General features: G+C 40.8%; 1 protein-coding gene across 1 annotated transcript in view; it reads left to right on the top strand.

The window, feature by feature from the left end:
- Positions 1-20811, top strand: part of MAPK11 (mitogen-activated protein kinase 11) — a 79158-nt gene extending 58347 nt beyond the window's left edge. The window contains exons 5-12 of the mRNA XM_073619755.1: positions 1214-1243; positions 3041-3088; positions 3212-3326; positions 8782-8853; positions 10378-10457; positions 12218-12296; positions 15320-15493; positions 18353-20811. Of these exons, the coding sequence (XP_073475856.1) occupies positions 1214-1243; positions 3041-3088; positions 3212-3326; positions 8782-8853; positions 10378-10457; positions 12218-12296; positions 15320-15493; positions 18353-18426 (672 nt within the window). The 3' untranslated portion in view covers positions 18427-20811. The remainder of the gene's footprint in view (positions 1-1213; positions 1244-3040; positions 3089-3211; positions 3327-8781; positions 8854-10377; positions 10458-12217; positions 12297-15319; positions 15494-18352) is intronic.
- Positions 20812-27670: the final 6859 nt, after the last annotated feature.

Below are 27670 nucleotides of genomic sequence, written 5' to 3'. Positions count from 1 at the left end.
AGAGTCTGCAAAAGACTTGAGACCGGGGCAGAGGTTCACCTTCCAGCAGGACAATGACCCTAAACATACAGCTAGAGCTACAATAAAATGGTTTAGATCGAAGCATATTCATGTGTTAGAATGGTCCAGTCAAAGTCCAGACCTAAATCCAATTGAGAATCTGTGGCAAGACTTAAATTGCTGTTCACAGACACTCTCTATCCAATCTGACAGAGCTTGAGCTATTTTGCAAAGAAGAATGGGCAAAAATGTCACTCTCTAGATGTGCAAAGCTGGTAGAGACCTCCCCAAAAAGACTTGCAGCTGTAATTTCAGTGAAAGGTGGTTCTACAAAGTATTGACTCAGGGCTGCTGAATACAAATGCACGCCACACTTTTTACGTTTATTTGTAAAAAAATTAAAAAACATTTATCATTTTCCCTTCACTTCACAATTATGTGCCACTTTGTGTTGGTCTATCACATAAAGTCCCAATAAAATACATTTACGTTTTTGGTTGTAACATGACAAAATGTGTAAAATTTCAAGGTGTATGAATACTTTTTCAAGGCACTGTATAAGATTACCAGCATACCAACAGCAAGCAGGCTGGCTTCTAAGCCTGGGACTCTGTCTTTTTCAAAACGGGATTAAAGGGATTGTAAACCCTCTGTTATTTAAAAAATATTATACTTGCCTCCACTGTGCAGTTCGTTTTGCACAGTGGCCCCAATCCTCGTGTTCTAGGGTCCCCAACAGCGCTCGCGGCTCCTCCCCGCATCAGAAAACCCCCTAGGAGAAGCACTCTCCCTGGGGGTTACCGTGCGGGCGCGCTCCCGGGTCCAGCATTTCCGTCCATAGACACAGAACGCCAGACTCTGCCCCGACCTCTGGTGCCCGCGTCATTGGATTTGATTGACAGCAGCGGGAGCCAATGGCTGCACTGCTATCCATCTATCCAGTCAAGAGCCGAGACCCCGGCCAGAGAGGGTTTGCACGTCTCCGGCGTGGGAACGAACGGGCTCAGGTGAGTGCTGGGGGGTTGGTCAGCGACAGAAGTTTTTTCACCATAATTCATTAAGGTGAAAAAACACGAGGGTTTACAACCCCTTTAAGGCCAGCCCTGTTGCACATGAAATCAAGGAAGTACATTATAAGAAACTTTGATATCTGATTTCTTTTTATAACTTAAATGTTTAATAACTTTAAAAGTTACACATTTGATTTTCACAGTATATCCATTCAGCGGGGATCATACATAGAGTAAGTATCAAAAACTTCTTTCAAATTTCTCTTCCTATTATCTGTTGTTACCACCCACCAGTCATGTTCCTAGAATCTGCAATCCAACATGTTTTAAGAGGAATTCCAGGTATTTTTATTTTATGCATAGTTACATTGGTCGAGCTTGGACCATTGTAACTATTTATATACCACACCTGGCTGATGCCTCTGGAAGCTGGAAATATCCGAAGTAGAACACACTACTCCAGTGATATCCACTTGCTTCCAGGTCCCATGCTGAGCGGCTGGCCTGCTACATTCTGAACCCAGGAGATTGGCCACTCAGCGCAGGTTCCCTTAAAAAAATACTTTGCTGTCATCATCTCCATCATGTCCAATCAGAGAATACTTTGTACTGTATTCCTTCAGAAAATGCATTCTCTGAATGGTGCCTGTTCCAAGCTGCCAACTTCCTGTGTTCAGAATGCAGCAGGGCAGCCGCTCAGCAAGAGACCTTGAAGCAGGTGAAGATCACTGGAGTAGTGGTCTCCCTTTGGGCAATGGCCAGGTATGGGATAATACAGTACATAGTTACTTTGGTTCAAGCTGGACCTGTAACTGTATAAAAAATCCATACCTGGAATTCATCTTTAAGGTTTTACACAAAGTAGGCCAGTTTACACCTGAGATTTTCATCTCCTGGTGAGTTTGCCAGTCTGTATGCCATATGGCACTGGATGGCAGCTTAACAGAGTGTTTAGAATGGGCCCTCGTTCTCAAAATTTGAGCCCAGTGTTGACAGGCACCAGACTTGTTCATACCACCAAAAGGGGGTGTGAATAATTTGGTGGGGAAGGCGGGAGGAATGTTTCTTTACACACCTTGTGGGCTAGCTGGGGCATCCACAGGTCTGCTAACTTGTTCCTTGTAATGCGAAGATGGCCCATACATTTCATCAACTGGTTAACCAAAGCCTTTCAATAATGACACAGCGTCCTCCCTCATACCACCAATGTATTAAAAAGTCTCTTTTGTGGGAAAGAAGTACTGTTAAAAATTCAGTCTGGGAGGCAGCACTCTAAAATTTACTCCCACTCCACTTTTGTTTGATATGCTTTCATTTTCTAACAGAAAGATGAAAGACTAAAAGCTGGGTGGAAATGTTGTTAAAGCCAGCTGGGAGCTCACATGCCTAACAGGCTGAGACTTTTTTTATATTATTTGTGCAAATAAAGCAATGGTTGTACTTGTACCAAACAACTGTTGGATTGCAGGAATCAGTTTTCTAATATAGTTTAAATAAGTTATGATTAATCCAGTTACCAGGACCTGACATTCCATGTCATATAATAATAATATATAAGCAGTACATCCTGGTCAGCAAGTTCCTGCTTTTACTTCCTAACTAGCAAAATCCCTCTGTTTTAATCAGTTCAAACTACATTGAATGGCTTATTGAGTACATTTTGGGCCACAAAATAAGATTAGGCGATTATGCTGTGTCACTTAGCACTATTTCTAAATCAACAGGCTCAACCTCACCTATTGAGTGAAAGAGTTACTTATAGTTTATGGCAACTGAGATTTTCCATTATATTTCCCAGAGTGCACTGGACAAATGACATTCTAAAGTTAGTTGCCGTACACAAATAAGGACACTTTATACTTGCAGACTTATCACTGGTGACCCATCTGTAATACATTTTCCTAATGCTAACCAAAACTTAACAGGACATTTATTTTACAAGATTTGTAGAAAGAATTAATTGTATGCAAGGATTTTTTTTTTTGCGTGACGAACTGTTCTAATGCCTAAATCCTATTATTGTACTATAGGACTTAAAACCCAGCAATTTAGCAGTAAATGAAGATTGTGAATTAAGGGTAAGAGTCACCACTTCCTTCATATACCCTTTTAAAGTGGAAAAGATTCTCAACTGTGAAGCATAAAAATCACTGTGTCAAATATTGCTGTCTTACAGTCTCAATTTTTTTTTTTTTTTGGAGATTTTAGATTTTGGGCTGGCACGACAGACAGATGATGAAATGACTGGTTATGTAGCAACCAGGTGGTACAGAGCTCCAGAGATCATGTTAAACTGGATGCACTATAACCAGACAGGTAACCAAATGATGCTCAGGATATCCTTTGTACTAGTTCTGTTTACAAAAATCTAACAATACTGGTGCAGAATATTCTCAGAACCCTATTAAATGTCAGTGCTGAATGTGAAGGGACCTTTTTGCCCATTCTTCTTTGTAAAATAGCTCAAGCTCTGTCAGATTGAATGGAGAGCATCTGTGAACAGCAATTTTCAAGTCTTGCCACAGATTCTCAATTGGATATAGGTCTGGGCTTTGACTGAGCCATTTTAACACATGAATATGCTTTGATCTAAACCAGTGATGGCGAACCTTGGCACCCTAGATGTTTTGAAACTACATTTCGCGTGATGCTCAACTACTCTTCAGAGTGCATGAGTATCATGGGAAATGTAGTTCCAAAACATCTGGGGTGCCAAGATTCACCATTTCTGATCTAAACTATTCCGTTGTAGCTCTGGCTGTATGTTTAGGGTCGTTGTGCTGCTGGAAGGTGAACCGCCCCAGTCTCAAATCTTTTGCAGACTCTAACAGGTTTTCTTCTAAGATTGCCCTGTCCTTGGCTCCCTCCATCTTTGCATCAACTCTGACTAGCTTCCCTGTCCCTGCTGAAGAAGAGCATCTCCACAACATGATGTTGCCACCACCATGATTCACGGTGGGGATGGTGTGTTCAGGGTGATGTGCAGTGTTAGTTTTCCGCCACACAGCACATCACAGCGTTTTGATTTTAGGCCAAAAAGTTCTATTTTGGTCTTATCTGACCAGAGCACCTTCTTCTACATGTTTGCTGTGTCCCCCACGTGGCTCCTCACAAACTACAAACGGGACTCTTATGGCTTTCTTTCAACAATGGCTTTCCTCTTGCCACTCTTCCATAAAGGCCAGATTTGTGGCGTGCAGGACTACTAGTTGTCCTGTGGACAGATTCTCCCACCTAAGCTGTGGATCTCTGCAGCTCCTCCAGAGTTACTATGGGCCTTTTGGTTGCTTCTCTGATTAATGCTCTCCTTGCCCGGCCTGTCAGTCTATGTGGACGGCCATGTCTTGGTAGGTTTGCAGTTGAACAGTGCTCCATGAGATATTTAAAGCTTGAGATATTTTTTATAACCTAACCCTGCTTTAAACTTCTCCACAACTTTATCTCTGACCTGTCTGGTGTGTTCCTTGGCCTTCATGATGGTGTTTGTTCTCTAAAAAACCTCTGCAGGCTTCACAGAACAGCTGTATTTATACTGAGATTAAATTACACACAGGTGGACTCTATTTACTAATTAGGTGACTTATGAAGGCAATTGGTTCCACTAGATTTTAGTTAGGGGTATCAGAGTAAAGGAGGCTGAATACAAATGCACGCCACACTTTTCACATATTTGTAAAAAAAAAAAATTGAAAACTATTTATCATTTTCCTTCCACTTCACAATTATGTGCCACTTTGTGGTGTTCTATTACATACAATCCCAATAAATTACATTAACATTTTTGGTTGTAACATGACAAAATGTGAACATTTTCAAGGGGTATGAATACTTTTTCAAGACTGTAGATAGTAGTAGTCGCATTCATCTGTTAAAGACCATTTACAGCTTATTTTTCTAACAGAGATTTTTTTTATTTACAGCCTATTTAGCTACCTCTTTAGTTCCAATGTCGGGAACAAATCCCAGTATTTATATCCATACAGCAGCATAGACACCTTGATCCAGTCACCATAGAATGTGTCAAGGCAGACATTGATTGTACAAGGACAGGATGGAAGTTGTGGCAGTTATAGAACCAATCTATTCTAGTTACAGAATTCCATCCTTGGTGTCAGGAACTCTGCATAGGTGTCAGTCCTTCGATTTACATGGCTGAAGGTGTCAACTGTTGTCAAAGTTGTCAGAGTATAGAAGATAAAATGGCACCATATGTGGAAGACAGATGGTGTTGAAGGCCCTCACCCCTGTTCAGGGTTGGATGTTCCAGTTTTGAGAAAGCTGGCCTCTTTTACGCTTCTTGCAAAACATCAGTCATAATTGCCATTCACCTGGGCTTTGGATGAGTACTAGGCTAAACAATAGTACCACCAATAGGCTGGCTTTATAGAAGTCGCAAGTTTTTTGCTAGATTTTAACATTCATTCTGAACTGAGTCTGAGGTCCAGTTCAAGAAAATTTCGAGCATGGTGAGAAATTTCCTATGACTTTTAATCCGTCCCCCTTTTTACTATAGAGACGTAAATTTAGAAGCTAGTCGTTCTTAGCCAGGTCTCCTGGGTCTTGCTTTTTTAGGCTACCCAAAATCACGGGCACATGGAACATTTGTTCTGTTTTGTAATTACATAAGGTAAGGTGCAGCGCAATAACAGGTAAATTTAAATGCGGTATCTAAAAAAAACAGTCAAATTAAAGTCCAACAAGAAAGGGGAGGAGGAGGACTAGAGGTCCCAGCAAGCACCAAGAGGATTCCACGTGGCAAAGCACAATTCAAGGAAGATATTGGTGACAGACCCTCCACATTCAGAGCAATCGCTTCCCTCACCTCAAGGACTTTACTACTGAACTAACAGATGGTCAAGTACACACACAGGTCCCTTCATAGGGTAAGTGATCCATGCAGAGACCGGAACTCCAGTAAATTCCCCGGAATATACAAAAGGTGAAGCAAAAACAACTCTTAAGTGCTCACTGTGGATCAGTTGTATAAGCAGCTTTATTTTGAAAAAATGGTTACTCACAAATGGCTGTTTGAAAACGGCATTTCCGTCACAGACAGCTGATGGTGTGTAGGATGCCATGTCGGCAGCGGGTGATGTCAGCGTGTAGCTTCTCCCCTGTACGCGTTACATTCAGAGAACTTCATCAGCGTGGCAGAGCCTAACGTATGTCACCCGTCCTCCTTAAAACCTTATCCATCGCCACAGAAACCATGACGAAAAAAAAGGGGGCGCAGCTCAGCCTGCCCCATCACATAGCACGCAAATCCCATCTATCAGCAATCCTGCTGGAGGGGACAGAGAAAAGGATCTCACATGACCTAAACCTAAACACTTTTATATAAGGAAATGAACACTAGGTCAACACAGTGACCCCTAGTGGCAAGTTAAGAAAATGCTCACTGAGCATATAAAGTGTGAGTAAATAAAAAGAAATATTGTATATATAAAATGTGCATATATTATAAAAACACTGGTCACCCGCTGATTCCTTGCATCTCACACCTTCATAACAACAACCAATTAAAAATAAAATGATAATAAAACATAACAGTTAGAATTTGAAAAAATAAAATAAAATAAAACAGAAATATAGAAAATAAAAATCAAAATCTACATTTAACCCTTCAGGAGAGAGGACCTTAGCCTCAAAAATCCAGAAAGACTCCCTCTGGCTAAGGCAGCAGATATACCACCCCTTATGTACTACACATTTAAACCCTTGATCGCCACCATTACTAGTAAAAAATAATAATAATAATAAAAATGCCATAAATCTATCCCCTATTTTGTAGACGCTATAACTTTTGCGCAAAATCAATCAAGCTTTTTGCAATTTTTATTACAAAAAACATATAGAAGAATACATATCGGCCTAAACTGAGGAAAACTACCTTTTTTTTAAAAAAAAATTGGGGCTATTTATTACAGCAAAAAGTACAAAATATTGTGTTTTTTTTCAAAATCGTCGCTCTTTTTTTTGTTTATAGCGCAAAAAATAAAAACCGCAGAGATGATGAAATAACACCAAAAGAAAGCTCCGTTTGTGGGAAAAAAATTTGTTTGGGTGCAACATTGAACGACTGCGCAATTGTCAATTAAAGCGACACCGTGCCGTATCGCAAAAAAATGGCCTGGTTATTGAGCAGCCAATTCTTCCGGAGCTGAACAGCTGTTTGTGTTAACCATTTTTTCAAAATAAAGCTGCTTTACAACTGATCCACAGTGAGCACTTATGCCGTGTACACACAAGCAGAATGTCCAACAGAAACAGTCCGACGGGAGCTTTTCATCGTATATTCCGATCGTGTGTATGCCCCATCAGACTTTTTACGTCGAAAATTCTGACGGACCTAGAAAGAGAACATGTTCTACATTTTTCAGATGGAACCAATTCCTATCGGGAAAACCGCTTGTCTGTATGCTGTTCCGACGTACCAAAAACGACGCATGCTCTGAAGCAAATACAAAACGGAAGCTATTGGCTACTGGCTATTGAACTTCCGTTTTCTTATCCCGTCGTACGTGTTGTACGTCACCGCGTTCTGGACGGTCGGAATTTGGTGTGACCGTGTGTATGCAAGACAGCTTGAGCGGAATTCCGTCGGAAAAATCTTCAGAGTTTATTCCGACGGGTAAACCGGTCGTGTGTACAGGGCATTAGAGTTGTTTTTTGCGTCACCTTTTGTATATTCCGGGGAATTTACTGGAATTCCTGTCTCTGCATGGATCACTTACCCTATGAAGGGACCAACATACTTGACCATCTGTTAGTTCAGTAGTCCAGTCCTTGAGGTGAGCGGAGCGATTGCTCTGAAGGTGGAGGGTCTGTCACCAATATCTTGCTTGAATTGTGCTTTGCCATGTGGAATCCTCTTGGTGCTTGCTGGGACCTCTAGTCCTCCTCCCCTTTCTTGTTGGAATTTCATTTGACTGTTTTTTTAGATGCTGCATTTAAATTTACCTGTTCTTGCGCTGCACCTTGCCTTATGCATTTTACTTAGATTATGTGATGATCTTTTGTGCTAGCTGCATTAGTTTTTTAGGATATTTAGGAATTATTTTTGTGCTGATTGCCTTATTTGTATTTTATTTCTGTTTTGTAATTAAATGATACTTTCCCCATGTTAAGTTGACTAATGGCATTAATAAGTTTTAACTTTTGAAGATAAGTGAAGCCCTTTAAAATGTATGTTAACCTAAATATATTTTTTTTCCTATGTGTGTGTTCACATATGTGCATTTTATAAATCAGTCTCTATCATTTTCATCTACTACTCCCATCTGAAGTACCTGGTTGATCCTGCCAGTTACCTTTCTTCCTTGTTTTAAACTGATCACACAAAGCACAGAAGCTGATCTGTGTTAGCATGGTCCACTTTCATCCTTTTCAGTTGGCTATTCAGAGGTACAGGACACCGTGCAGATACACAGCATGCCTGTATTGGGTAGTTTGTTCAGTCTCCACCCTCCCCCAACCAATTACAGCCTCTGAACATGCCCCTGCTCAAGCAAAGCCTGCATCTTGCCTCAGGCTGAACAGACTATGGAATACAGGTACAATGTGTGTCTGCACAGTGTCCTGCAACCCCACCCCTGCTATCAGTAAGACAAAATGCATGGTCACATGACAGAATTTTTTAACCTTGTAAAAAGGTAGAAAACATAATTTCTGAACTAAGCAAAAGCAGTTCTGGTGCCTGCATAATTATAACTGTACAAAAAGTGTCTTTTACATTGTATGTTCACAACTACTTTAACCTTTTTTCTTTCAGTTGACATTTGGTCAGTTGGATGCATTATGGCTGAGCTTTTGAAAGGCAAAGCTCTTTTTCCAGGGAATGACTGTATCCTTCACTAGTACTTATGTATTCAGATCCCCACAGCATCATAAATGAATTAAAAAAGAGATAAAAATAGTGGCGCTAAATTCAGTAGTACGGTGAAAGTATATATTGATAAACATGCATCAGACTATTTTAAAACGCCCTGTGACAAGTGAGAAAAATAATATAAAAACACATTTAACTAAGAAAAATGTCCATGAGTAATTTCTTCAAATACTGAAGCTTTATAAAGTGTCTTCTCAATTCTTCCACCACACCAATATGTGACGTGATTCCTCTCACTTCAGATAACACACTCGCCAGCTTCCAATGCCTTACACTTTTGAGTTTGGCTAAAGCGCTTTCAACCACACATAAAGGGGTTAAGTGAAATTTCAGACTCCGGCCGTGAATATCAATCAGGATCTCTCCACATGTAAAAAATAAAGTGCTCCAGAAAGTGTAATAACGTAAAACCAGTTTAATTAAAACACTCCAAAGAATCTTCAATCATTAAACTTACATTAAATAAATTCTTTAAACGCATATAGTGAAAACACAGCGGCTCTTATAACTTATAACAGCGATGTGTGGTGGTCACGGCGGACCCGAGGTGTGCAAAGAACAATAAGCCCGGGTCTTATATTAATTTTTGCAACCAAAAACACACTAGGGCTTATTTTCGGGGTAGGGCTTGCAATTTAATCCCCAGTGTGCACAGCATAAAAGTGCTTGCAAACTGCCAGAATCCTCGCCACCACAGTAGAATATAATGCAAAGAGTATGTGTCTCTGCACTCTAACCATGTCACATACCTTCCCACAGCCCCACTCGGCGCTTCCGTGACCCACCAGATTGTTCTTCCCGGGCACAAGCACTGCAGAGGGAGGGGGGTCCAAGATCCCCTGATGACAGGTGGCAGAAGAGGAGGGCAGTGGGGATCAGCTGAGCGCGGCTCGGCACTTCCATGACCCGCCTGAGCTCTCTTACCCGCTCCGAGCTTTGCAGAGGGGGGCCCGAGATCCCCCAATGGCAGCTGGCAAAAGAGGAGAGCAGCGGGAATCAGCTGAGCGCGGCTCGGCACTTCCGTGACCTGCCTGAGTTCTTCTACCCGCTCTGAGCCTTGCAGAGGGGGGTCTGAATATCCCCACTGACAGCTGGGGGAAGGGGAGGACTCCAGCAGCAATAGAGAGGACTCCAGCAGCCCACAGCCAGCCTAAACTAGGGCTTATTTTCGTGGTAGGGCTTATATTGCAGCCCTCCTTGAAAATCGAGGTAGGTCTTATTTTTGGGGTAGGTCTTACTTTCAGGGGAAACACGGTATTTAAAGTGGCAGCTCTAATATATAGGTTTATATCCAGTCTATAGGCGCAGTGGTGGAACTTCAAGTATAGGCGGAGGGAACTTGTTGAACCAACAGTTTTTTGATCAAAAATAAATTATTAAGCTTAATATACACATCTTACCATCCATTTTCATGGACCATGGTTCACAAAATATTTTGCTGTCAGATTGCAGAGTAATCATTTTCCTAAATAATAACAGATATCGACCAGTTAAAAAGGATAATGGAAGTTGTTGGAACGCCTAATTCTGAATTTCTCATGAAAATTTCATCCGAGCATGTAAGTAATATATGCTGGACTGTGTGCACAGGATAGGGGTGAATTGTTTGCTTAGAAATGTATATAGTGCTGTCAAATAGTAGTTGCCCCCTTCCTGAGGTTGTATTTTTTATTTATTTTTTTTTTGCTATTTGTCACACTTAAATGATTTATATCATCAAACAAATTTTAATATTACACCAAGAAAACCCGAGTAAATACTAAATACAGTTTTTAAATGATGATTTCATTTACTAAAAGGAAAAAGCTGTCCAAACCTGTCTGGCCCTATTTGAAAAAGTAATTGAATTAGTTATGCAGCAGGACAATGATCCGACAAACACCAGCAAGTCCACCTCTGAATGACTAAAAAACAACAAAATGAAGGTTTTGGAGTGGCCTATTCAAAGTCCGGACTTAAATCCAATTGAGATGCTGTGGCATGACCTTAAACAGGCCATTTATGCTGCAAAACCCTCCAATGTGGCTGAATTAAAACAACTGCAAATAAGGGTGGGCCAAAATCCCTCCACAGGGATGTGAAACTCATTGCCAGTTATCGCAAATGCCTAATTGCAGTTGTTGCCGCCAAGGGTGGCACAACCACTTATTCGTTTTTAGCGGGCAATTACTTTTTCACATAGGGCCAGACAGGTTTGGACAGATTTTTCTCTTAATTGTTGCCAACCAGCCGCCGTCATACTGTAGCAGGTCGGCATGATCCCGCGAACGGTCGTAGCTGTACGTCAGACCCTTTAAGCGGGATAGCACATGTGTGTGTAAACACACAAATCCCTGTTCTGTGAGGAGAGGTGAGACAGATCGTGAGTTCCTACTAGCTAGGAACAAAGATCTGTCATTTACTTCAGTCACTCCCATGCCCCTACAGTTAGAACACACCTAGAGAACACAGTTAACCCCTTGATCGCCCCCTAGTGTCAACCCCTTCCCTGCCAGTGACATTTACTCAGTAATCAGTGCATTTTTGTAGCACTGATCGCTGTATAATTGTCAATGGTCCCAAAAATGTGTCAAAAGTGTCCGATCTGTCCGCCATAATGTCGCAGTCCCGATAAAAATTGCTGATCAACGCCATTACTAGTAAAAAAATATAATAATAATAAAAATGCCATAAACCTTTCCCCTATTTTGTAGGCACTATAATTTTTGCGCAAACCAATCAATATATGCTTATTGCGATTTTTATTACCAAAAATATGTAGAAGAATACATATCGGCCTAAACTGAGAAAAAAATTAACTTTTTTTTTTAAAAGAAATTGTGGATATTTATTATAGCAAAAAGTACAAAATATTGTTTTATTTTTTTCAAAATTGTCGCTCTTTTTTGTTTATAGCGCAAAAAATAAAAACTACAGAGATGATCAAATACCACCAAAAGAAAGCTCTATTTGTGGGAAAAAAAGGACTGTACCCAGGCAAAGAGTTTTGTTTGGGTACAGCGTCGCACGACCGCGCAATTGTCAGTTAAAGCGACGCAGTGGCGTATCGCAAAAAATGGCCTGGTCATTGAGCAGTAAAATCTTCCGGGGCTGAAGTGGTTAATACATGAGATCATCATTTAAAAACTGCATTTTGCATTTACTCACGTTATCTTTGTGTACTATTCAAATGATCCGAATCATTTAAGTGTGACAAATATGCTAAAAAAAATGTAAAAATCAGGAAGGAGGAAAATACTTTTTCACAGCATTGTAGTTGCTTTTAGTATCTGTTTATGGTCATCTTTGTGCGATTAGTAATCATCTGTTCTATTACCAGGCTAGACGATATATTGAATCTTTGCCATACATGCCACAGCAAGATCTAAATGAGTTGTTTTGTGGTGCCAACCCTCTAGGTAAGTCAGTAAGATATACAGTGTAAAGAGTTCCCTTACACACTCCTTGATTACACTACAGTGCTTTTCAATTAATGCCTTCAAAGGGCGAGATTCATTCTTAACCAAAGGACTTTACTAAAGAGAAGAACTAAATTCCTAAAAACCAGCTGCTAGTTTATGCTGCTGATAAAAAACATCTTCTCATAGGTTAGGGTATGCAATTGTGCGGCTCACATTTGCGGGGGCACAGCCTGCTGTACCTCAGGAAAAAGGTCTCTGCACCTTTTTAAAATTGCAGCTGCACAGAAATCTCATGATACATTTGTAACCTGCGATTTCCCGCACCGGAAAATGAGCTGCGTTTTCGGATGTGTGGGGGCAATAACAGCAGCACGGTTTGCCTGTAGATGCCTGTGACCATGGGAATGCGTGTGATTTATGCATATTCCCACACATATGTAAACCTAGCCTAACAGTATGAGCACTGTTAAAAATTATATACATACATGAGAATATAAATATACAACCCCAATTCCAAAAAAGTTGGGAAGCTGTGTAAAATCAACATAAAAACACAATGCAATGATTTGCAAATCTCATAAACCAATATGAGAAAATGTACCATTTTAAGAAAAAAAATAAGGTGATTTTGAAATTGATGGCATCATCGCATCTCAAAAAATTTGACAAGGCCATGTTTATCACGATGTAGCATCCCATCTTGTAACAACACTCTATAAACGTCTGGGAACAGTTGCTGAAGTTTTGGGAAAGGAATGTTGTCTCATTCTTGCCTGATATAGGATTATAACTGCTCTACAGTCCTGGGTCTTCTTTATCAAATGATTTGTTTCAAGATGCACCAAATATTTTCAGTTGTTTAAAGGTCTGGACTGTAGGTAGGTCAGTTATGCACTCGGACTCTTCTACTACAAAGCCATGCTCTTATAAATGCAGTATGTGGTTTAGCATTGTCCTGCTGAAATATGCAAGGCCTTTCCTGGAAAAAGAAGTCATCTGGATGGGAGCATATGCTGCTCTAAAACCTGGCTATATCTTTTAGCATTGATGGTTCCTTTCCAGATGTGCAAGCTCCCCATTCCATATGCACTAATGCATCCCATATAATCAGAGATGTAGGCTGAGCGCTGATAACAAGCTGGAAAGTCCCTCTCCTCTTTCCTCTTTAGTCCTGAGGACACTGCACCCATGGTTACAAAAAGAATGTCAAATTTTTGGATTTGTCCATCCACAGTACAGTTTTCCCTCTTTCAATAGACCATTTTAAATGAGTTTTGGCCCAGAGAAGACGGATGGCGTTTCTGGATCATGTACAGATTTTGCTTCTTCTCAGCATCATAGAGCATTACCTTGAATTTTTGGATGACACGGCAAACTGTGTTCAGACAGTGAAAAACATAAAGGGAACTGGGATTTAAAGGTACAATAGGTGACACAAAATTTATGTAAAAAAATTTCATATTTTATTTAGAAAAATCGATAAAAACATATCTATAAAAAAAGAGTTTACATTCAATATAACAATACAATCCTTAATAGTGCAACCGAAGAGATTGTTTCTCAACATGTTTCACCACCTGCCGTGGCTTCTTCAGGAGATAATATCTATCAGGCACTGAAGAGAATAATGCAAAAATTACACAGTGAACAATAACAGCATATAGAACAATCAAAAAAATCAATATAAGTACAAATCTAGAATAACACCACATATCTGATCTGCCAATGCAATACTTCAGCCAAAGAGGGATTTATTTACCTGTGTGTAGGTCTTTAAAAAATGTAAATGGTGAATTGAATATAAACTCTAATATTTGAACCACTTAAATCAGGAAGCGAACCCAGCCACAGGATCATCTGATGACCACAGAGGTTAAGTAAGATCGCGTTTTTAACTGATGGAAGAGGTCCTAGAATAAGGATGGAGAAAGGAATAAAGAAATAGGTGTGTTCAGATAGTGATCTTCGGAAATATTCCTCAACCCATGAAGTGATGTCATCACAGAATCATGCTTGTTTTTAATGCAGTGTCATCTGAGGGATGGAGATCACAGGAATCCAATATTGCACTTCAGCCTTGTCCCTGTGCACAGAGATTTCTCCAGATTCCTGGAATCTTTTTATGATATTCTGTAGATGATGATATATTTAAAGTCCTTGCAATTGTACATTGAGGAACATTATTTTGAAATTGACCATTTTTAGACACAGGTTTTTGCAGATTGGTGAACCTCTGCCCATCTTTACTTCGGAAACGCTCTGACTTACATTCACAGTACTGACCTGTTGCCATTTAACCTAATTAGTTGCAAAATGTTCTTCCAGCTCTTTGTTAGTACCACTTACTTGGCCAGTTTTTTATTGCCCTGTCCCAACCTTTTTTGAGTTGTGTTGCTGCCATCAATTTTAAAATTACTTTCTTAAAATGGTAAATTTTCTGAGTTTAACCTCTTAAGGGCCAGCTCTCCTGGGCGAATTGTCGTTACTGTACATCGGCCGCTTAGCGATGCGTACACCTATATATTTTTTTTACTTTTTGTTGTCACCATACAATTTACGTCAGCTGCTTTATTATCATTACTAGCGCAATCATTAATCTTGAATTTACAGATTTTACTGTCAAACCATCTCAGATGTGCTTCTGAACCTCTTCAAATTCCAGCAGCAGATAAACAACCTGCCTGGCTTAAGGGACCTCAAATCAAACTGCAGTGTTTCTAAACCAATGAGATGTCTAGCCTAGGCATACTTTGGCTTATCAAAATACATTTAGTGTGGAGGGGAGTCACAAATCAGATCCCCAAAACACTTGCAGAAGAGATAAAGTCTGACTTCCAAACTTAGTGTTTGCACATTTAAAAACGAGGCAGCAATAGCAGTATGCAACACAAATTGCAAAAAAAGATGGTGCTGTGCATGTTTTTGCCATGCATGGATTGTTGGCTTCATGGATGTTTGATTTGATGCTACTATCGATTTTACAAAATTTGTTACAAGCATTGTGTTATGTTATTTTAAAGCCATTGATCTGCTGAAGAGGATGCTCATTCTGGATAGTGACAAGCGAATCACAGCATCTGAAGCCCTTGCACACCCTTACTTTGAACAGTATCATGATCCAGAAGATGAGCCTGAGGCTGAGCCTTATGACGAATCTACAGAGAATAAGGAGCGCACTATTGATGAATGGAAAGGTAGAGCTGTAATGGATTATTGACATAGAAGGGACTTGTGTATTTAAAAAAAAAAAAAACAAAAGAACGCACAGGTTTTGCCAACAGCAGCAATTAACTGCTTGCCCATCGCTCACATTACAATTACTGCAGGCGGCACAGCCAGGCTGGATCACGTACATGTTTGTCTTCCAGCTTATTCTGAGTTCAGGATCCGCATGCGTGTGCCCCCTGCTAACCCGCTCTGAGTACAGCACAATTTTGTCAGGAGGTTCCAGCCAATGATTTAGCCAATCCCAGAACAAAGTGCTGTGTTTACAGACACACAGGACTCTGTACACATGATCTGGCTGTTTTCAGGAAGGAAAAGCAGCCAGATCTCTTATAAGCAGCACATATTACTCACTTTACACTTGTTAGGCACACTGTTAACCATTGATTGCCCCTAGATGGTAACCCCTTTGCCGCCAGTGTACAGTATTATCACTGATCAAAGTATTAGTGTCACTATTGATGTCAATGTCAATTAGTCAGTGTTCAGTACCTCCCAGTGGGGGTCTGTTGGCGTCAGATTGACCACCACACTATTGCAGTCCCACTATAACTCGCTGATCACCACCATTACAATACAGTGTCTATAGCTGCATAAATTCCTGTATATATACCATAGTTTGTAGGCGCTATAAATTTCATGAACACCAATTAATATACACTTATTGGGATTTTTTTTCTATCAAAGACATGTAGCAGAACACCTTTTTGCCTAAATTTATGAAGAAATTTGATCTTTTTATTTTTTTATTAGATATGTTTTATAGCAGAAAGTAAAAAATATTGTTTTGTTTTGCAAAATTTTCTGTCTTTTTTCATTTATGTAATAAAAAAGTAGAAAACCCAGCGGTGTTTAATTTGCAGGTGCAAGGCTGAGCAGTTGACAACCCCTTGCGGACCGGCTCACGCCGATATACGTCGGCAGAAAGGCACGTACAGGCATATTAACGTACCTGTACGTTGCCCTTTTAAGACGCGGCATTGTGGGCGCCGGCCGCGAGTTCTGTCAGTGTGATACCCGCGGATACCTGCAATCGTGTCACAGAGAGGAAGAATGGGGAAATGCTGATGTAAACAAGCATTTCCCCATTCTTCCAAGTGACAGGACACTGATCAAAGGTCCCTGTAATCGGGAGCGGTGATCAGTGTCGTGACACACCTAGCCCATCCCCCCCCCACAGTTAGAATCACTCCCTAGGACACACTTAACCCCTGCAGCACCCCCTACTGGTTAACCCCTTCACTGCCAGTCACATTTACACAGTAATCGGTGCATTTTTAATCGCACTGATCGCTGTATAAATGTGAATGGTCCCAAAATAGCGCCAAAAGTGTCCGATCTGTTTGCCATAATGTCGCAGTCACGATAAAAATCGCAGATCACCGCCATTACTAGTTAAAAAAAATATTTTAAAAAATGCCATAAAACTATCCCCTATTTTGTAGACGCTATAACTTTTGCGCAAACCAATCAAACGCTTATTGCGATTTTTTTTTTTTTTTTTTCCACCAAAAATATGTAGAAGAATACGTATCGGCCTAGACTGAGGAGAAAAATTTTTTTTATATATATTTTTTTGGGATATTTATTAAAGCAAAAAGTAAAAAATATTGTGTTTTTTTTTCAAAATTGTCGCTATTTTTTTGTTTATAGCGCAAAAAATAAAAACCGCAGAGGTGATCAAATACCACCAAAAGAAAGCTCTATTTATGGGAAATAAAAGGACGTCAATTTTGTGCGGGAGCCATGTTGCACAACCACGCAATTGTCAGTATAAGCGTCGCAGTGCCGAATCGCAAAAATCGCTCTGGTCTTTGGCCAGCCAAATGGTCCGGGGCTGAAGTGGTTAAAGTAGCACAGTGCTGATTAGCAAAAAATGCCCTGCTCATGAAGCTAAAACCTTCCGGAGGTCAATTGGTTTAAACCCCAAACCAGAGAATCCGCCCTGGCTGTAATACTCATGTTCTGTCCATCTCTGTCTCCTGCAACATTTCTTTCTTGCACTGGAAAACCTCACTTCCAACTTTCTTTCCTTAGTTTTTGGGAAACCTATTATGACAGGAACATGTCCATAGATGCCCTTGTCTTAAAAGCTAGTTTTCTGACTGCTCTAATGGTCCAGTGGCTTCAGTACTTTCTGAGTCATGGACCCAGAGCAATTATGTCCAGTCACCACTCCTGAACTGCTTACTTGTTTCACATTTAGTCATCAGATCAACACGATTGCCAGGCAACTAGAATTTTTTAGAATGATGCCAGGAATGGCTGCCTGTAAAGTTCTCACATGCCAGGTTTCTTTTTAAGACTAGGTGCGTTTTTGTTTTTGTTTTTTTTTGGTCCCTCATTGTGGTGAGCAACCTTGTTTATCAACAGAGACCCATGTCAGGGCCAGTGCTTTAGGCCCCCTTCACATGGGGCGGACTTCGCCAGGAGTCCACCTATTCAGTGGGGAATCTGTCTGCTGATCCCCCCTGAGCAGGCGGATGGCTTCTCCGTGTCCACTCCGCTAATGCAGAGCATACACAGACACAGCCCACTGTCCTCTCTAGGCGGTCGGATGTAAACAGACCACCTGTCTATTTACATCTGACTGTCATCTGATCTGCCAGATGGATGGCAAACGGATTCCCCCATCTGTCTGTGGATCAGATCAGATGTTAGGGGGTGTCAATGGACTCCATAGAGGGCAATGGATGGTCCAGTTGGGTCCGCTTAAAAAACTGACAGGTGGACCCGATTAATCCTCCTGTTTGAAAGGGGCCCTATGAAATTGTTTGTTATTGTTTTAATATGTTTTCCTCTTTCTTTTCTTTTTTTTTCTATTTCAGAAATTACATATGAGGAGGTGGTTAGCTTCAAGGTTCCGGATATTAAAATCGATAATTTGGAAATTGAACAGTAATGTCAAGATGTTTCTCACCCCCACAATGGACAAATTTAGACTTGGCTTCTGCAACTTGAACTGCTTTTGTTGACCAAAGACAAGAGTCTAAATACAATCCCAACATTGTAAGCTATGACATGCTGCCCTGACCTAACGGAAAGAAAAATACGTTAAAGTCTTCTGTTCTGCCATACAATATACTCAAGCACAACGTTCGTTTTTTTTAAATCCAGTGTTTTCCCTGCAAGGTGGTTATCACCTCTTATTTAATTTCAACAGAATCCACTCCCCACAAAAAAAGCATTCCATTCACAAAGGACCACTATAATATAAAACTGTTATCCTTTTATAAACACTAGTAAGTGGAAATTTACAGGTGATTATGAACACTTAATAATAATATTGAATATTTCTGTCCTCTTACCACGCTGCCAACAATTTGCAGTTAGCAAGTGAATGCCAATGTTGTGCACAGTATTAGGGCTAGGTGTACATGGGCTCCCAAGGATGTCCAGAGCTCCAACAGTGTCTAGCCCAAACTGCAAGTGGACTGGCCCTTCCACCCCCTGCTTTTACAGTTTATTGAATCTAATGAGCAGTGCTTGTGAAGTGGTGTTCTGTGTATGGGAGATTTGTCCAAGGCTGTGCATTGCATCTTCTCAGGAACACATCCTATTTAGACAATTTCCATGACCCATGGGGAAACCGTCAAGTGCCAGTGCTGCATATGTGGCTCATTAAACCCTATAAGCAGGGGTGAAGTGGGTTCCTTCTCCGGTCAGTAGTCAAGTGCAGGTGCTGCATATGTGGCTGATTGAACCCTAAAAGCAGGGGGTAAGTGGATTCCTACTCCTGTGGTTTGGATTCCTGCTGGATACATGCAGAGGCAGATGTGCTCAGGTGGTCCTCAAAAATGTATGTGTACCTGTGCCATACGTTTTCTTGTACCTGAGAACAATACTCTCTATCGTTATAAATTTTAATGGTATAGCTGTGAAATAGCAACATCGTGTACAGCTGCACTAAAAGCATAGAACATTTTTGTCAGCGTAGCTGGCAGTGATCTGGGGACCAAAAACAAATTTTGATCGTTCTATTAGTGAGTTCTTACTGCAAGCAGTTAATGTTAAAGGACATCTGTGGTCACCTTAGTATTCCGTAAGCGCAATAGCAATATGCATGTATCATGCAACATGCTTAGTGCATCATATCACAACTCCTTGGGCAAAGCTAGTGTTGTTACAACTATATCTAGTAAATGCTCTGGTTTACAGCCGCTGCATAGTGATTAGTGACTGGTCATAGCTTTCCTCTTGCGGCGCTACAACGGGCATGAGTTTTAAATGTTTATGAGAAAGAAGTGGTCTGCGGGCTCCTCGTGATGTGCATCATCTTGGGGAAGATTTTCTCCAGGTCGGGGAGATTTTTAAAATTTGCACAATGCCTTTAACTGCTACATTAAATTTTTCTCTTGTTAAAGTGGCCTTTTATTGTGATTATGGACCTCAAAAAGTTTATGAAAGAAATACTGTATTGTCTGCAGCAACCAAACGGATAATCTTTTCCATGTTTCCAAGTCACGTCAAATAAGAATCTGGTAGGCTGTGTCTAACAATATTGCTTTCACTTTCTGTAATGAGGTCCTTTTTTTGCATTGCACAATTTTCACAAAATGGGTCCTTTAATGAGCATGTGCTAGTTATACAATTTTAAGTCTTACCATTGGTGTACATGCAGCGTATGGATTTGTTTTTTTTTTTTTTTTTTTTTTGCTTGGGTGGCTATTTATTTAAAATAAAAACATTATTTCTAAATGTATTAAGGCCAGATTAGCTCTGGAGCAAAGTGTGTTCCAAACAGTAATGTTCCTCTCTACTTCAATTTATACAGATGATAGACATTCACTTGCAGATTGATGCTGCGTGGGTTTTCGGAGCTGGTTTGACATCTTGTGTAAACAGTGTGGGCGAGCATTATTTATGTGCATTGCTATATCATGACACAGCACGGCGCGTTAACTACTTCCCAAGAATGTGAAAAACTGCTTTTTAGTGTGTGACTACTGCATGTTAAAAATAAGCTATCATGATAAAAAAAAAAAAAGAGCGTTGAAAAAAAAGTGTTTATACATTTTAAAATGATACCACTTTATAGGAAGCATGTTCTTCAGAAGGAAGTGGCTTTTACCAGCTTTTATAGCAGGTGCCTTTACAGGGTGGCTGTGCACAGTTATGCCTGCTTGATCTACTTAATGTATGGAGGGTAATGGAATCTGCCAAGAACTGTTAGTAAGTATTGTACTTGTCCTGCTGCCAATAAAATCAGTCTATTACTTGTTTCCTGTTATTTTCCTGCATCTGTTCTAGACTGCTCTGGAGCATAATAAATTCCTTTCATCTACAAGTGGTGATAATTTCATTACACAATAGTTCAAGCTATTAGGTTTGACTGACTGTAAGGCTCCATTCACACCAATGCGTTTTTTGATGCATTTTGCAGAAATGCAGGGATTTTTTTTAGCATTGGTTTCTATGGAACATGTTCACATCAATGCATTTTTGTGCCTCTGCGTTTTTGGAAACGGTTGGGGACTTTTTTCACGCAAAATGCAGCGTTTTGCATGTAATAGACTTCAATGGACCCGCATCAAAGTACCGCGTTTTTACCGTGATTTTGCAGCAATTTGTGTTTTGGGATTTGTGTGTGTGTGTTTGTTTTTTTTTTCGTTTCGTTTTTTTTTTTTTTTCAGGTGTACATTCGCTGTATATAACTGGTTACTAAGGAGGGGGCCGGGAAGCTGTTTGGCTGTTGAATTCTCTCAGGCATGAGGAAGGTGGCCATGTGGCTGGACAAAGGCCTAGTATGTGAAAGACGAGGATTTAATTCCATGGGGGAACTACAGATATCCTGAGGGGCCAGAGAAGCTGGGATCTGAAGCTTGGAACCTCACTGGAGTATGGTGTCTTCACCCCAACATGCTGCCAGCTGAATGGACAAGTGCTTTACAGTCAGCAGCAACATTCACAAAGTGATTGGTTGCCTTTAAAGTGTCACTAAATGCAAAACGTTTAGGATAAAGCAAGAGAGGGTTACAACCCCTGTCAGTTTTAGTTTTTTTGCCATCTGTGTCCCATTGTGGCATGTTTTGTTTTCTTTAGCTATGAAGACTGTAACTTGTTTCTCTTTTCTGGAGTCTGCTAGTCCTTTGGTGTCCTGTGCCCTTACCCTCTCTTTTGGAGTATTGAGTGAGAGACGAAGAAAGCTTTTTTTTTTTTTTATCTAATAGTGACTGGTGCCCATCTGTCCACATTGCTCTACTATTGCTGAAGACTACACGCAGTGATGAAATACTAACTTATAGTGTCCGTGTGGGTTTTCTTTGCCTTGGGGGGGGGGGGGGGGGGGGGGGGGGCAGAGGGGTGCTACATACAGAATGGCTAAAGTAAAATTAAATAGAATGACAAATTAATTTAGACGTGTGGGGGGAGGGGTGGAAAAATTGTGTGGTTGAGCCATGTTTTGCTGCCTGCCAACCGGCCCGCCCCCCCTTAAGCTGGAATAGGCAGAGGACAGGGGTGTTTACATGCCAGAGTCGCTATGCTTCACTTTGCGGAAAAGTTTACTGGCATGTAGCTTGCTGCCTGCCGAATGCTACACATTTAAGTAAATTGGAAAGTACCACAAGCAGTTGCGGTGCATTTGTCAGCAAAAATGGGAGTGAAAAAGGGTGGCAAAGAGACATCACATTGCTTCTTCATTGCCAGTCACCAGCCTCTGGAGCGTAATCTGAATGCTGGTTAGGCTTCAGAGGAAAGGGAGATTTAGATGCATAAATCTACCCTTAGCCCCCTATTGTCAGCAATGAAACTGTTTACATCAGTCAGTGCGACTCTGATTTGCGGTGCCGCACTGATTTTAAAAAAGGTTCCTGTGATATTTTTTACAATTTTCTTGTGTGACTTGCATAGACATCTGTGCAAGAAGTCGCTCAGATGTCAGGCAATTTGCACCTGAAATCTCACTGACCGGTGGCTTTGAAATCCTGCTATTTCAAGTGAAGTAGCAGGATTTCAAAGTCGCATTCAGTGTGAACAGGAGCTTAATGTCCTCTCACATTGCTGTACCATGAAGGCTGAAAAACCTAGTCCTCCTGAATTTGGAGAGCCAGAGAACACAATTAGCAGCTCTTTCAGCTTGTTGCTGGACTGAGGCTATCTGTTAACCACTTGACCACTGGGCAGTTAAACCCCCTTAATAACCAGACCAGTTTTCAGCTTTCGGTGCTCTCACATTTTGAATGACAATTACTCAGTCATGCAACACTGTACCTAAATGACATTTTTGTCCTTTTTTTCACACAAATAGAACTTTCTTTTGGTGGTATTTAATCACCGCTGGGTTCTTTATTTTTTGCGCTATGAAAGAAAAAAGACTGAAAATTCTGTAAAAAAAAAAATGCATTTTTCTTTGTTTCTGTTATAAAATTTTGCAAATTAGTAATTTTTTCATCATATATTTTGGGCAAAATTTATACTGCTACATATCTTTGGTAAAAAATAACCCAAATCGGTGTGTATTATTTGGTCTTTGTGAAAGTTATAGAGTCCAAAAGCTATGGTGCCAATATCTAAAAATTGATCACACCTGAAGTACTGACGGCCTATCTAATTTCTTGTGACCCTAACATGCCAGAAAAGTACAAATACCCCACATGTGTGAGACTTTTACACAGCGTTGCCACATACAGAGGCCCAACATGCACGGAGCACCTTCAGGCATTTTGGAGCACCCAGGCCAATTCTGACATTTCTCTCCTACATGTAAAAATCATCATTTATTTGCTAGAAAATTACATAGAACCCCAAAACATTATATATGTTTTTTTAGCAAAGACCCTAGAGAATACAATGGCGGTCGTTGCAACTTTTTATCTCGCATGTTATTTGCGCAGCAATTTTTCTAACGCGATTTTTTTTTTTGGGAAAAAAAAAAAAAGTTTTGTGCTTGAAAACAAAACAGTAAAGTTAGCCCAATGTTTTTGCATAATGTGAAAGATGAAGTTATGCCGAGTAAATAGATACCTAACATGTCACCCTTCAAAATTGCACACGCTCCTGGAATGGTGCCAAACTTCGCTACTTAAAAATCCCCATAGGCAACAAAATTTTTTACTGGTTACATGTTTTGAGTTACAGATGAGGTCTAGGGCCAAAATTATTGCTCTCGCTATACCGATCGCAGCGATACCTCACATGTGTGGTTTGAACACCATTTTCATATGCGGGCGGGACTTACGTATGCGTTCGCTTCTGCATGCGAGCACACGGGGACACAGGGGAAAAAAAGATTTTTTTTTAATTGTTCATTTTACTTTATTTTAGTTTGACGCTTTTTTCCAAATAATGAATTTTTTGATCACTTTTATTCCTATTACAAGGAATATAAACATCCCTTGTAATAGGAATATGGCATGACAGGTCCTCTTTACAGTGAGATATGGGGTCAGTAAGACCCCACATCTCACTTCTAGGCTGGGAAGCCTGAAATAAAAAAAAAAAAAAAAAACGATCCTGGCTTCGATCGTAGTAGTGAGTCAGTAGAAGCACCTGAGGGCAGCGGGAGGGGGGGACATCCCCTCTAGCCTCCCGTAAGAACGATCAAGCAGCGGAACAGCCGCTATGATCATTCTTATGGTGTAGGGAATCGCTGAAAAAGCTGATATCTGAATGATGCCTGTAGACGTCGTATGACAGCCGGCGGGCGGGAAGTGGTTAAAACACATTTTTTTTTTAACACAAAGTTGTCCATTTATACAATATTTCTAACACATAGCATGTACATACCAAAAATGACACCCCAAAATAGATTCTCCTACTCCTGAGTGCGGCGATACCACATGTGTGAGACTTCCACAGCCTGGCCACATACAGAGGCCGAGTTCGGCCGAGCATGGCAGAGCATGGCTGGGTATCACTGAGTATTGCAGAGTATGGCTGGGTATGGCAAAGTATTGCGGGGTATTGCAGAATATTGCAGGGTATTGTGAGGTATTGCGGAGTATTGCGGAGTATTGCAGGGTATTGCAGAGTATTGCGGGGTATTGCAGAGCATTGCGGGGCATTGCAGATTGCAGGGTATTGCAGGGTATTGCGGGGCATTGCAGAGTATTGCAGGGCATTGCAGAGTAGTGCAGGGTATTGCTGAGCATGGATGGATGGCTGGATGTGACTGTTTGTCACAGAGCAGCGCTGTGGGCACTACACATCCAGCCCACAGCGCTGCTGCCATCCGATCCCTCCCCCTTTGTACCGATCAGTACGCAGAGTAGAGAGAGGAACCGGCGTCATGACATGACGCCAGTTTGTTTACATGTGATCGCTCCGTCATTTCACGGAGCGATCACATGGTAAACGGCCGCGATCAGCCGGACTACCGTGATCCGTGAGGACCCGACAGTCATGGATGATCTCGGGTGCACGTGAGAGCAGGATTCTGGGAGGACGCCATAGTTATCCAACCGCCCTGTCGCCGTCATTTGGCTTGGTAACTGGTTAATATGAGATTGTCTCCAAGTTAAGTTAACAATTGGAAAGGAAACACTTATGGGAACTTTTCCAGCTGCTCGGGGGGGTCGTGGGAATATTCATCAGAAATTGATAACTACTGTTTACTCGATATAAGGCTAGGACTAGGGATGTTTACTCAGCACATGAGACAGGTACACTTGACTAAAAAAAGGAGTCAATTACAAGACCGAGTTATGATTTGGCAAGAATTTGCTACTATGTAAGGTGACCAAGAGAATTATCCTGCTTTAATTACAATGAGCAAAGAATGATGGGAAGTAACTCGGAGCCTAATGGCAGTTTTAGGTAGAACTGTTTGGTATTTATTGTATTCCACTAGGGCGATTTCCCTACACTTTCAGTCCTTGTGACACCAGGGAAATAAATAAAGGCATCAGATGTCCTGGGATAGGAAGGCACAGACATTAAAAATATGGTAAGAGATTCTATCCTTGGTGAAGTCTACTAAAAATGTTTTCTGCTACCTGAGTACCCAATAGAGAGGTTACTGTTTGATGAGGACAATAAATCAGAGGAGATCCCCCAATGGGACAGCGGTATACAATTGATGGAGATTCCAACCCTTTCCCACTCTGTCCAAAGCAGAAAAGCTGTGATGCACGATTGTTGTGATATTAACACATCAATGAACATTTCTAGTGTAATGTGATCCCTCGCGCTAAATTGAGTATATAAGTTATGTGAATGTTCCTATACAGAGCTTAGCTTATATATGTGTAAAATAATGCCAATGAACGGTGATGATGTCTCTATGACTAGCAGCAAAATTAACAGTGTTCACTTACACTCAGCATAAATATAATAAAAATTGATTTCGCGCTATAAAAATCTATCACCTCAGAGTAAAGTGCATACAGTAATACAAAATCACTAACCATGCAGTGTCTAAAAGTGCTCCATAGTGCAACAATATATCAAGGTGCTATGTGCATCAAGGTGAAAAATCAATGACAATGTAAATAAAAAACGTTAAAATAATCAAAAGTTCATAATGTGCATCAAAGTCTATATTGTGCTGTTCCACTAGGATCATTCAGTGAAGGTAAAAAGTGATATTAATCTTGGGTTTTCTAATCCGGTGGCACCGGGCTCTCTAGACTCTCACCTTGAGTATAAATATTAGGGGCATTGAAACCAAATTCTTTGTTCTTTGTGATATGGTGATGTAGAAGTGAAGCTTCTCTGATGTTGCAGCGATCTCTCTGCTTAACAGTACCTGCGATTTGTGAGAACAAAGAGGGTTGCCCACCTGGGCTCCACCGGTCCGGTGGTATAAACGGGAAGGGGAGAGAGAAAAGATGCCTCCGATGGTGTAGTAAGTTTAAAACAACTGACTATTTATTAAAAATTCAAGTGGTCTCTTACATGTAAACAAGTTAAAAACAGCATAAAAGGTAAAAGAGTTGAGGAGCGGCGTTGGAGACGCCTCCTTACTAGCTTCCGGTTTCGTCTATGCTCGGCCACGCCCTACGCGTTACGTCACCGCCCGTGACTTCAACTGGGGACTGTCCCCAGTTGAAGTCACGGGCGGTGACGTAACGCGTAGGGCGTGGCCGAGCATAGACGAAACCGGAAGCTAGTAAGGAGGCGTCTCCAACGCCGCTCCTCAACTCTTTTACCTTTTATGCTGTTTTTAACTTGTTTACATGTAAGAGACCACTTGAATTTTTAATAAATAGTCAGTTGTTTTAAACTTACTACACCATCGGAGGCATCTTTTCTCTCTCCCCTTCCCGTTTATACCACCGGACCGGTGGAGCCCAGGTGGGCAACCCTCTTTGTTCTCACAAATCGCAGGTACTGTTAAGCAGAGAGATCGCTGCAACATCAGAGAAGCTTCACTTCTACATCACCATATCACAAAGAACAAAGAATTTGGTTTCAATGCCCCTAATATTTATACTCAAGGTGAGAGTCTAGAGAGCCCGGTGCCACCGGATTAGAAAACCCAAGATTAATATCACTTTTTACCTTCACTGAATGATCCTAGTGGAACAGCACAATATAGACTTTGATGCACATTATGAACTTTTGATTATTTTAACGTTTTTTATTTACATTGTCATTGATTTTTCACCTTGATGCACATAGCACCTTGATATATTGTTGCACTATGGAGCACTTTTAGACACTGCATGGTTAGTGATTTTGTATTACTGTATGCACTTTACTCTGAGGTGATAGATTTTTATAGCGCGAAATCAATTTTTATTATAATGAACATTTCTAACCGGTGTGGTACAATCCAATGCATCTGCATGAGTAATAAAATATACCATTGGATCTGAATATGAATTTAAAAAGCTGAACTTGATAGTGAATAGCAGAGGAGACAGAACAAGTTGGAGGGGAGGAGAGAGGTGTTGGATAGGATGAAAGAGGTAGACAAAATGAGAGGGGAGAAGTGTATCAGTGGACAGTGATCCTCCAAACTATTTTTTAGGGACAATTTTGTTCTGGTTGTTAGACCAACCATCCCCACCTCTCAGGGAATTCCTCGCAGGGGGGTTTTCTGACGGTTTTCACATGGGCCTCCTTACTTTACCTACGCAGACTTTTGAATGTGCTAACCTATTATCTGCCACCAGCAATTCCCTATTAGTAGGTGAATTGTTACAGGTCGAGTTAGCCAAGGGGTTTGTCATAGGGCCATTTCCTGCTGCACCTTTTAGTAT

The sequence above is a fragment of the Aquarana catesbeiana genome, linkage group LG03, assembly GCF_042186555.1.
Source record: "Aquarana catesbeiana isolate 2022-GZ linkage group LG03, ASM4218655v1, whole genome shotgun sequence".
Lineage (NCBI taxonomy): Eukaryota > Metazoa > Chordata > Amphibia > Anura > Ranidae > Aquarana > Aquarana catesbeiana.
Note: the sequence above shows the minus strand (reverse complement) of the source record. Positions and strands in the feature narration are given on the sequence as shown.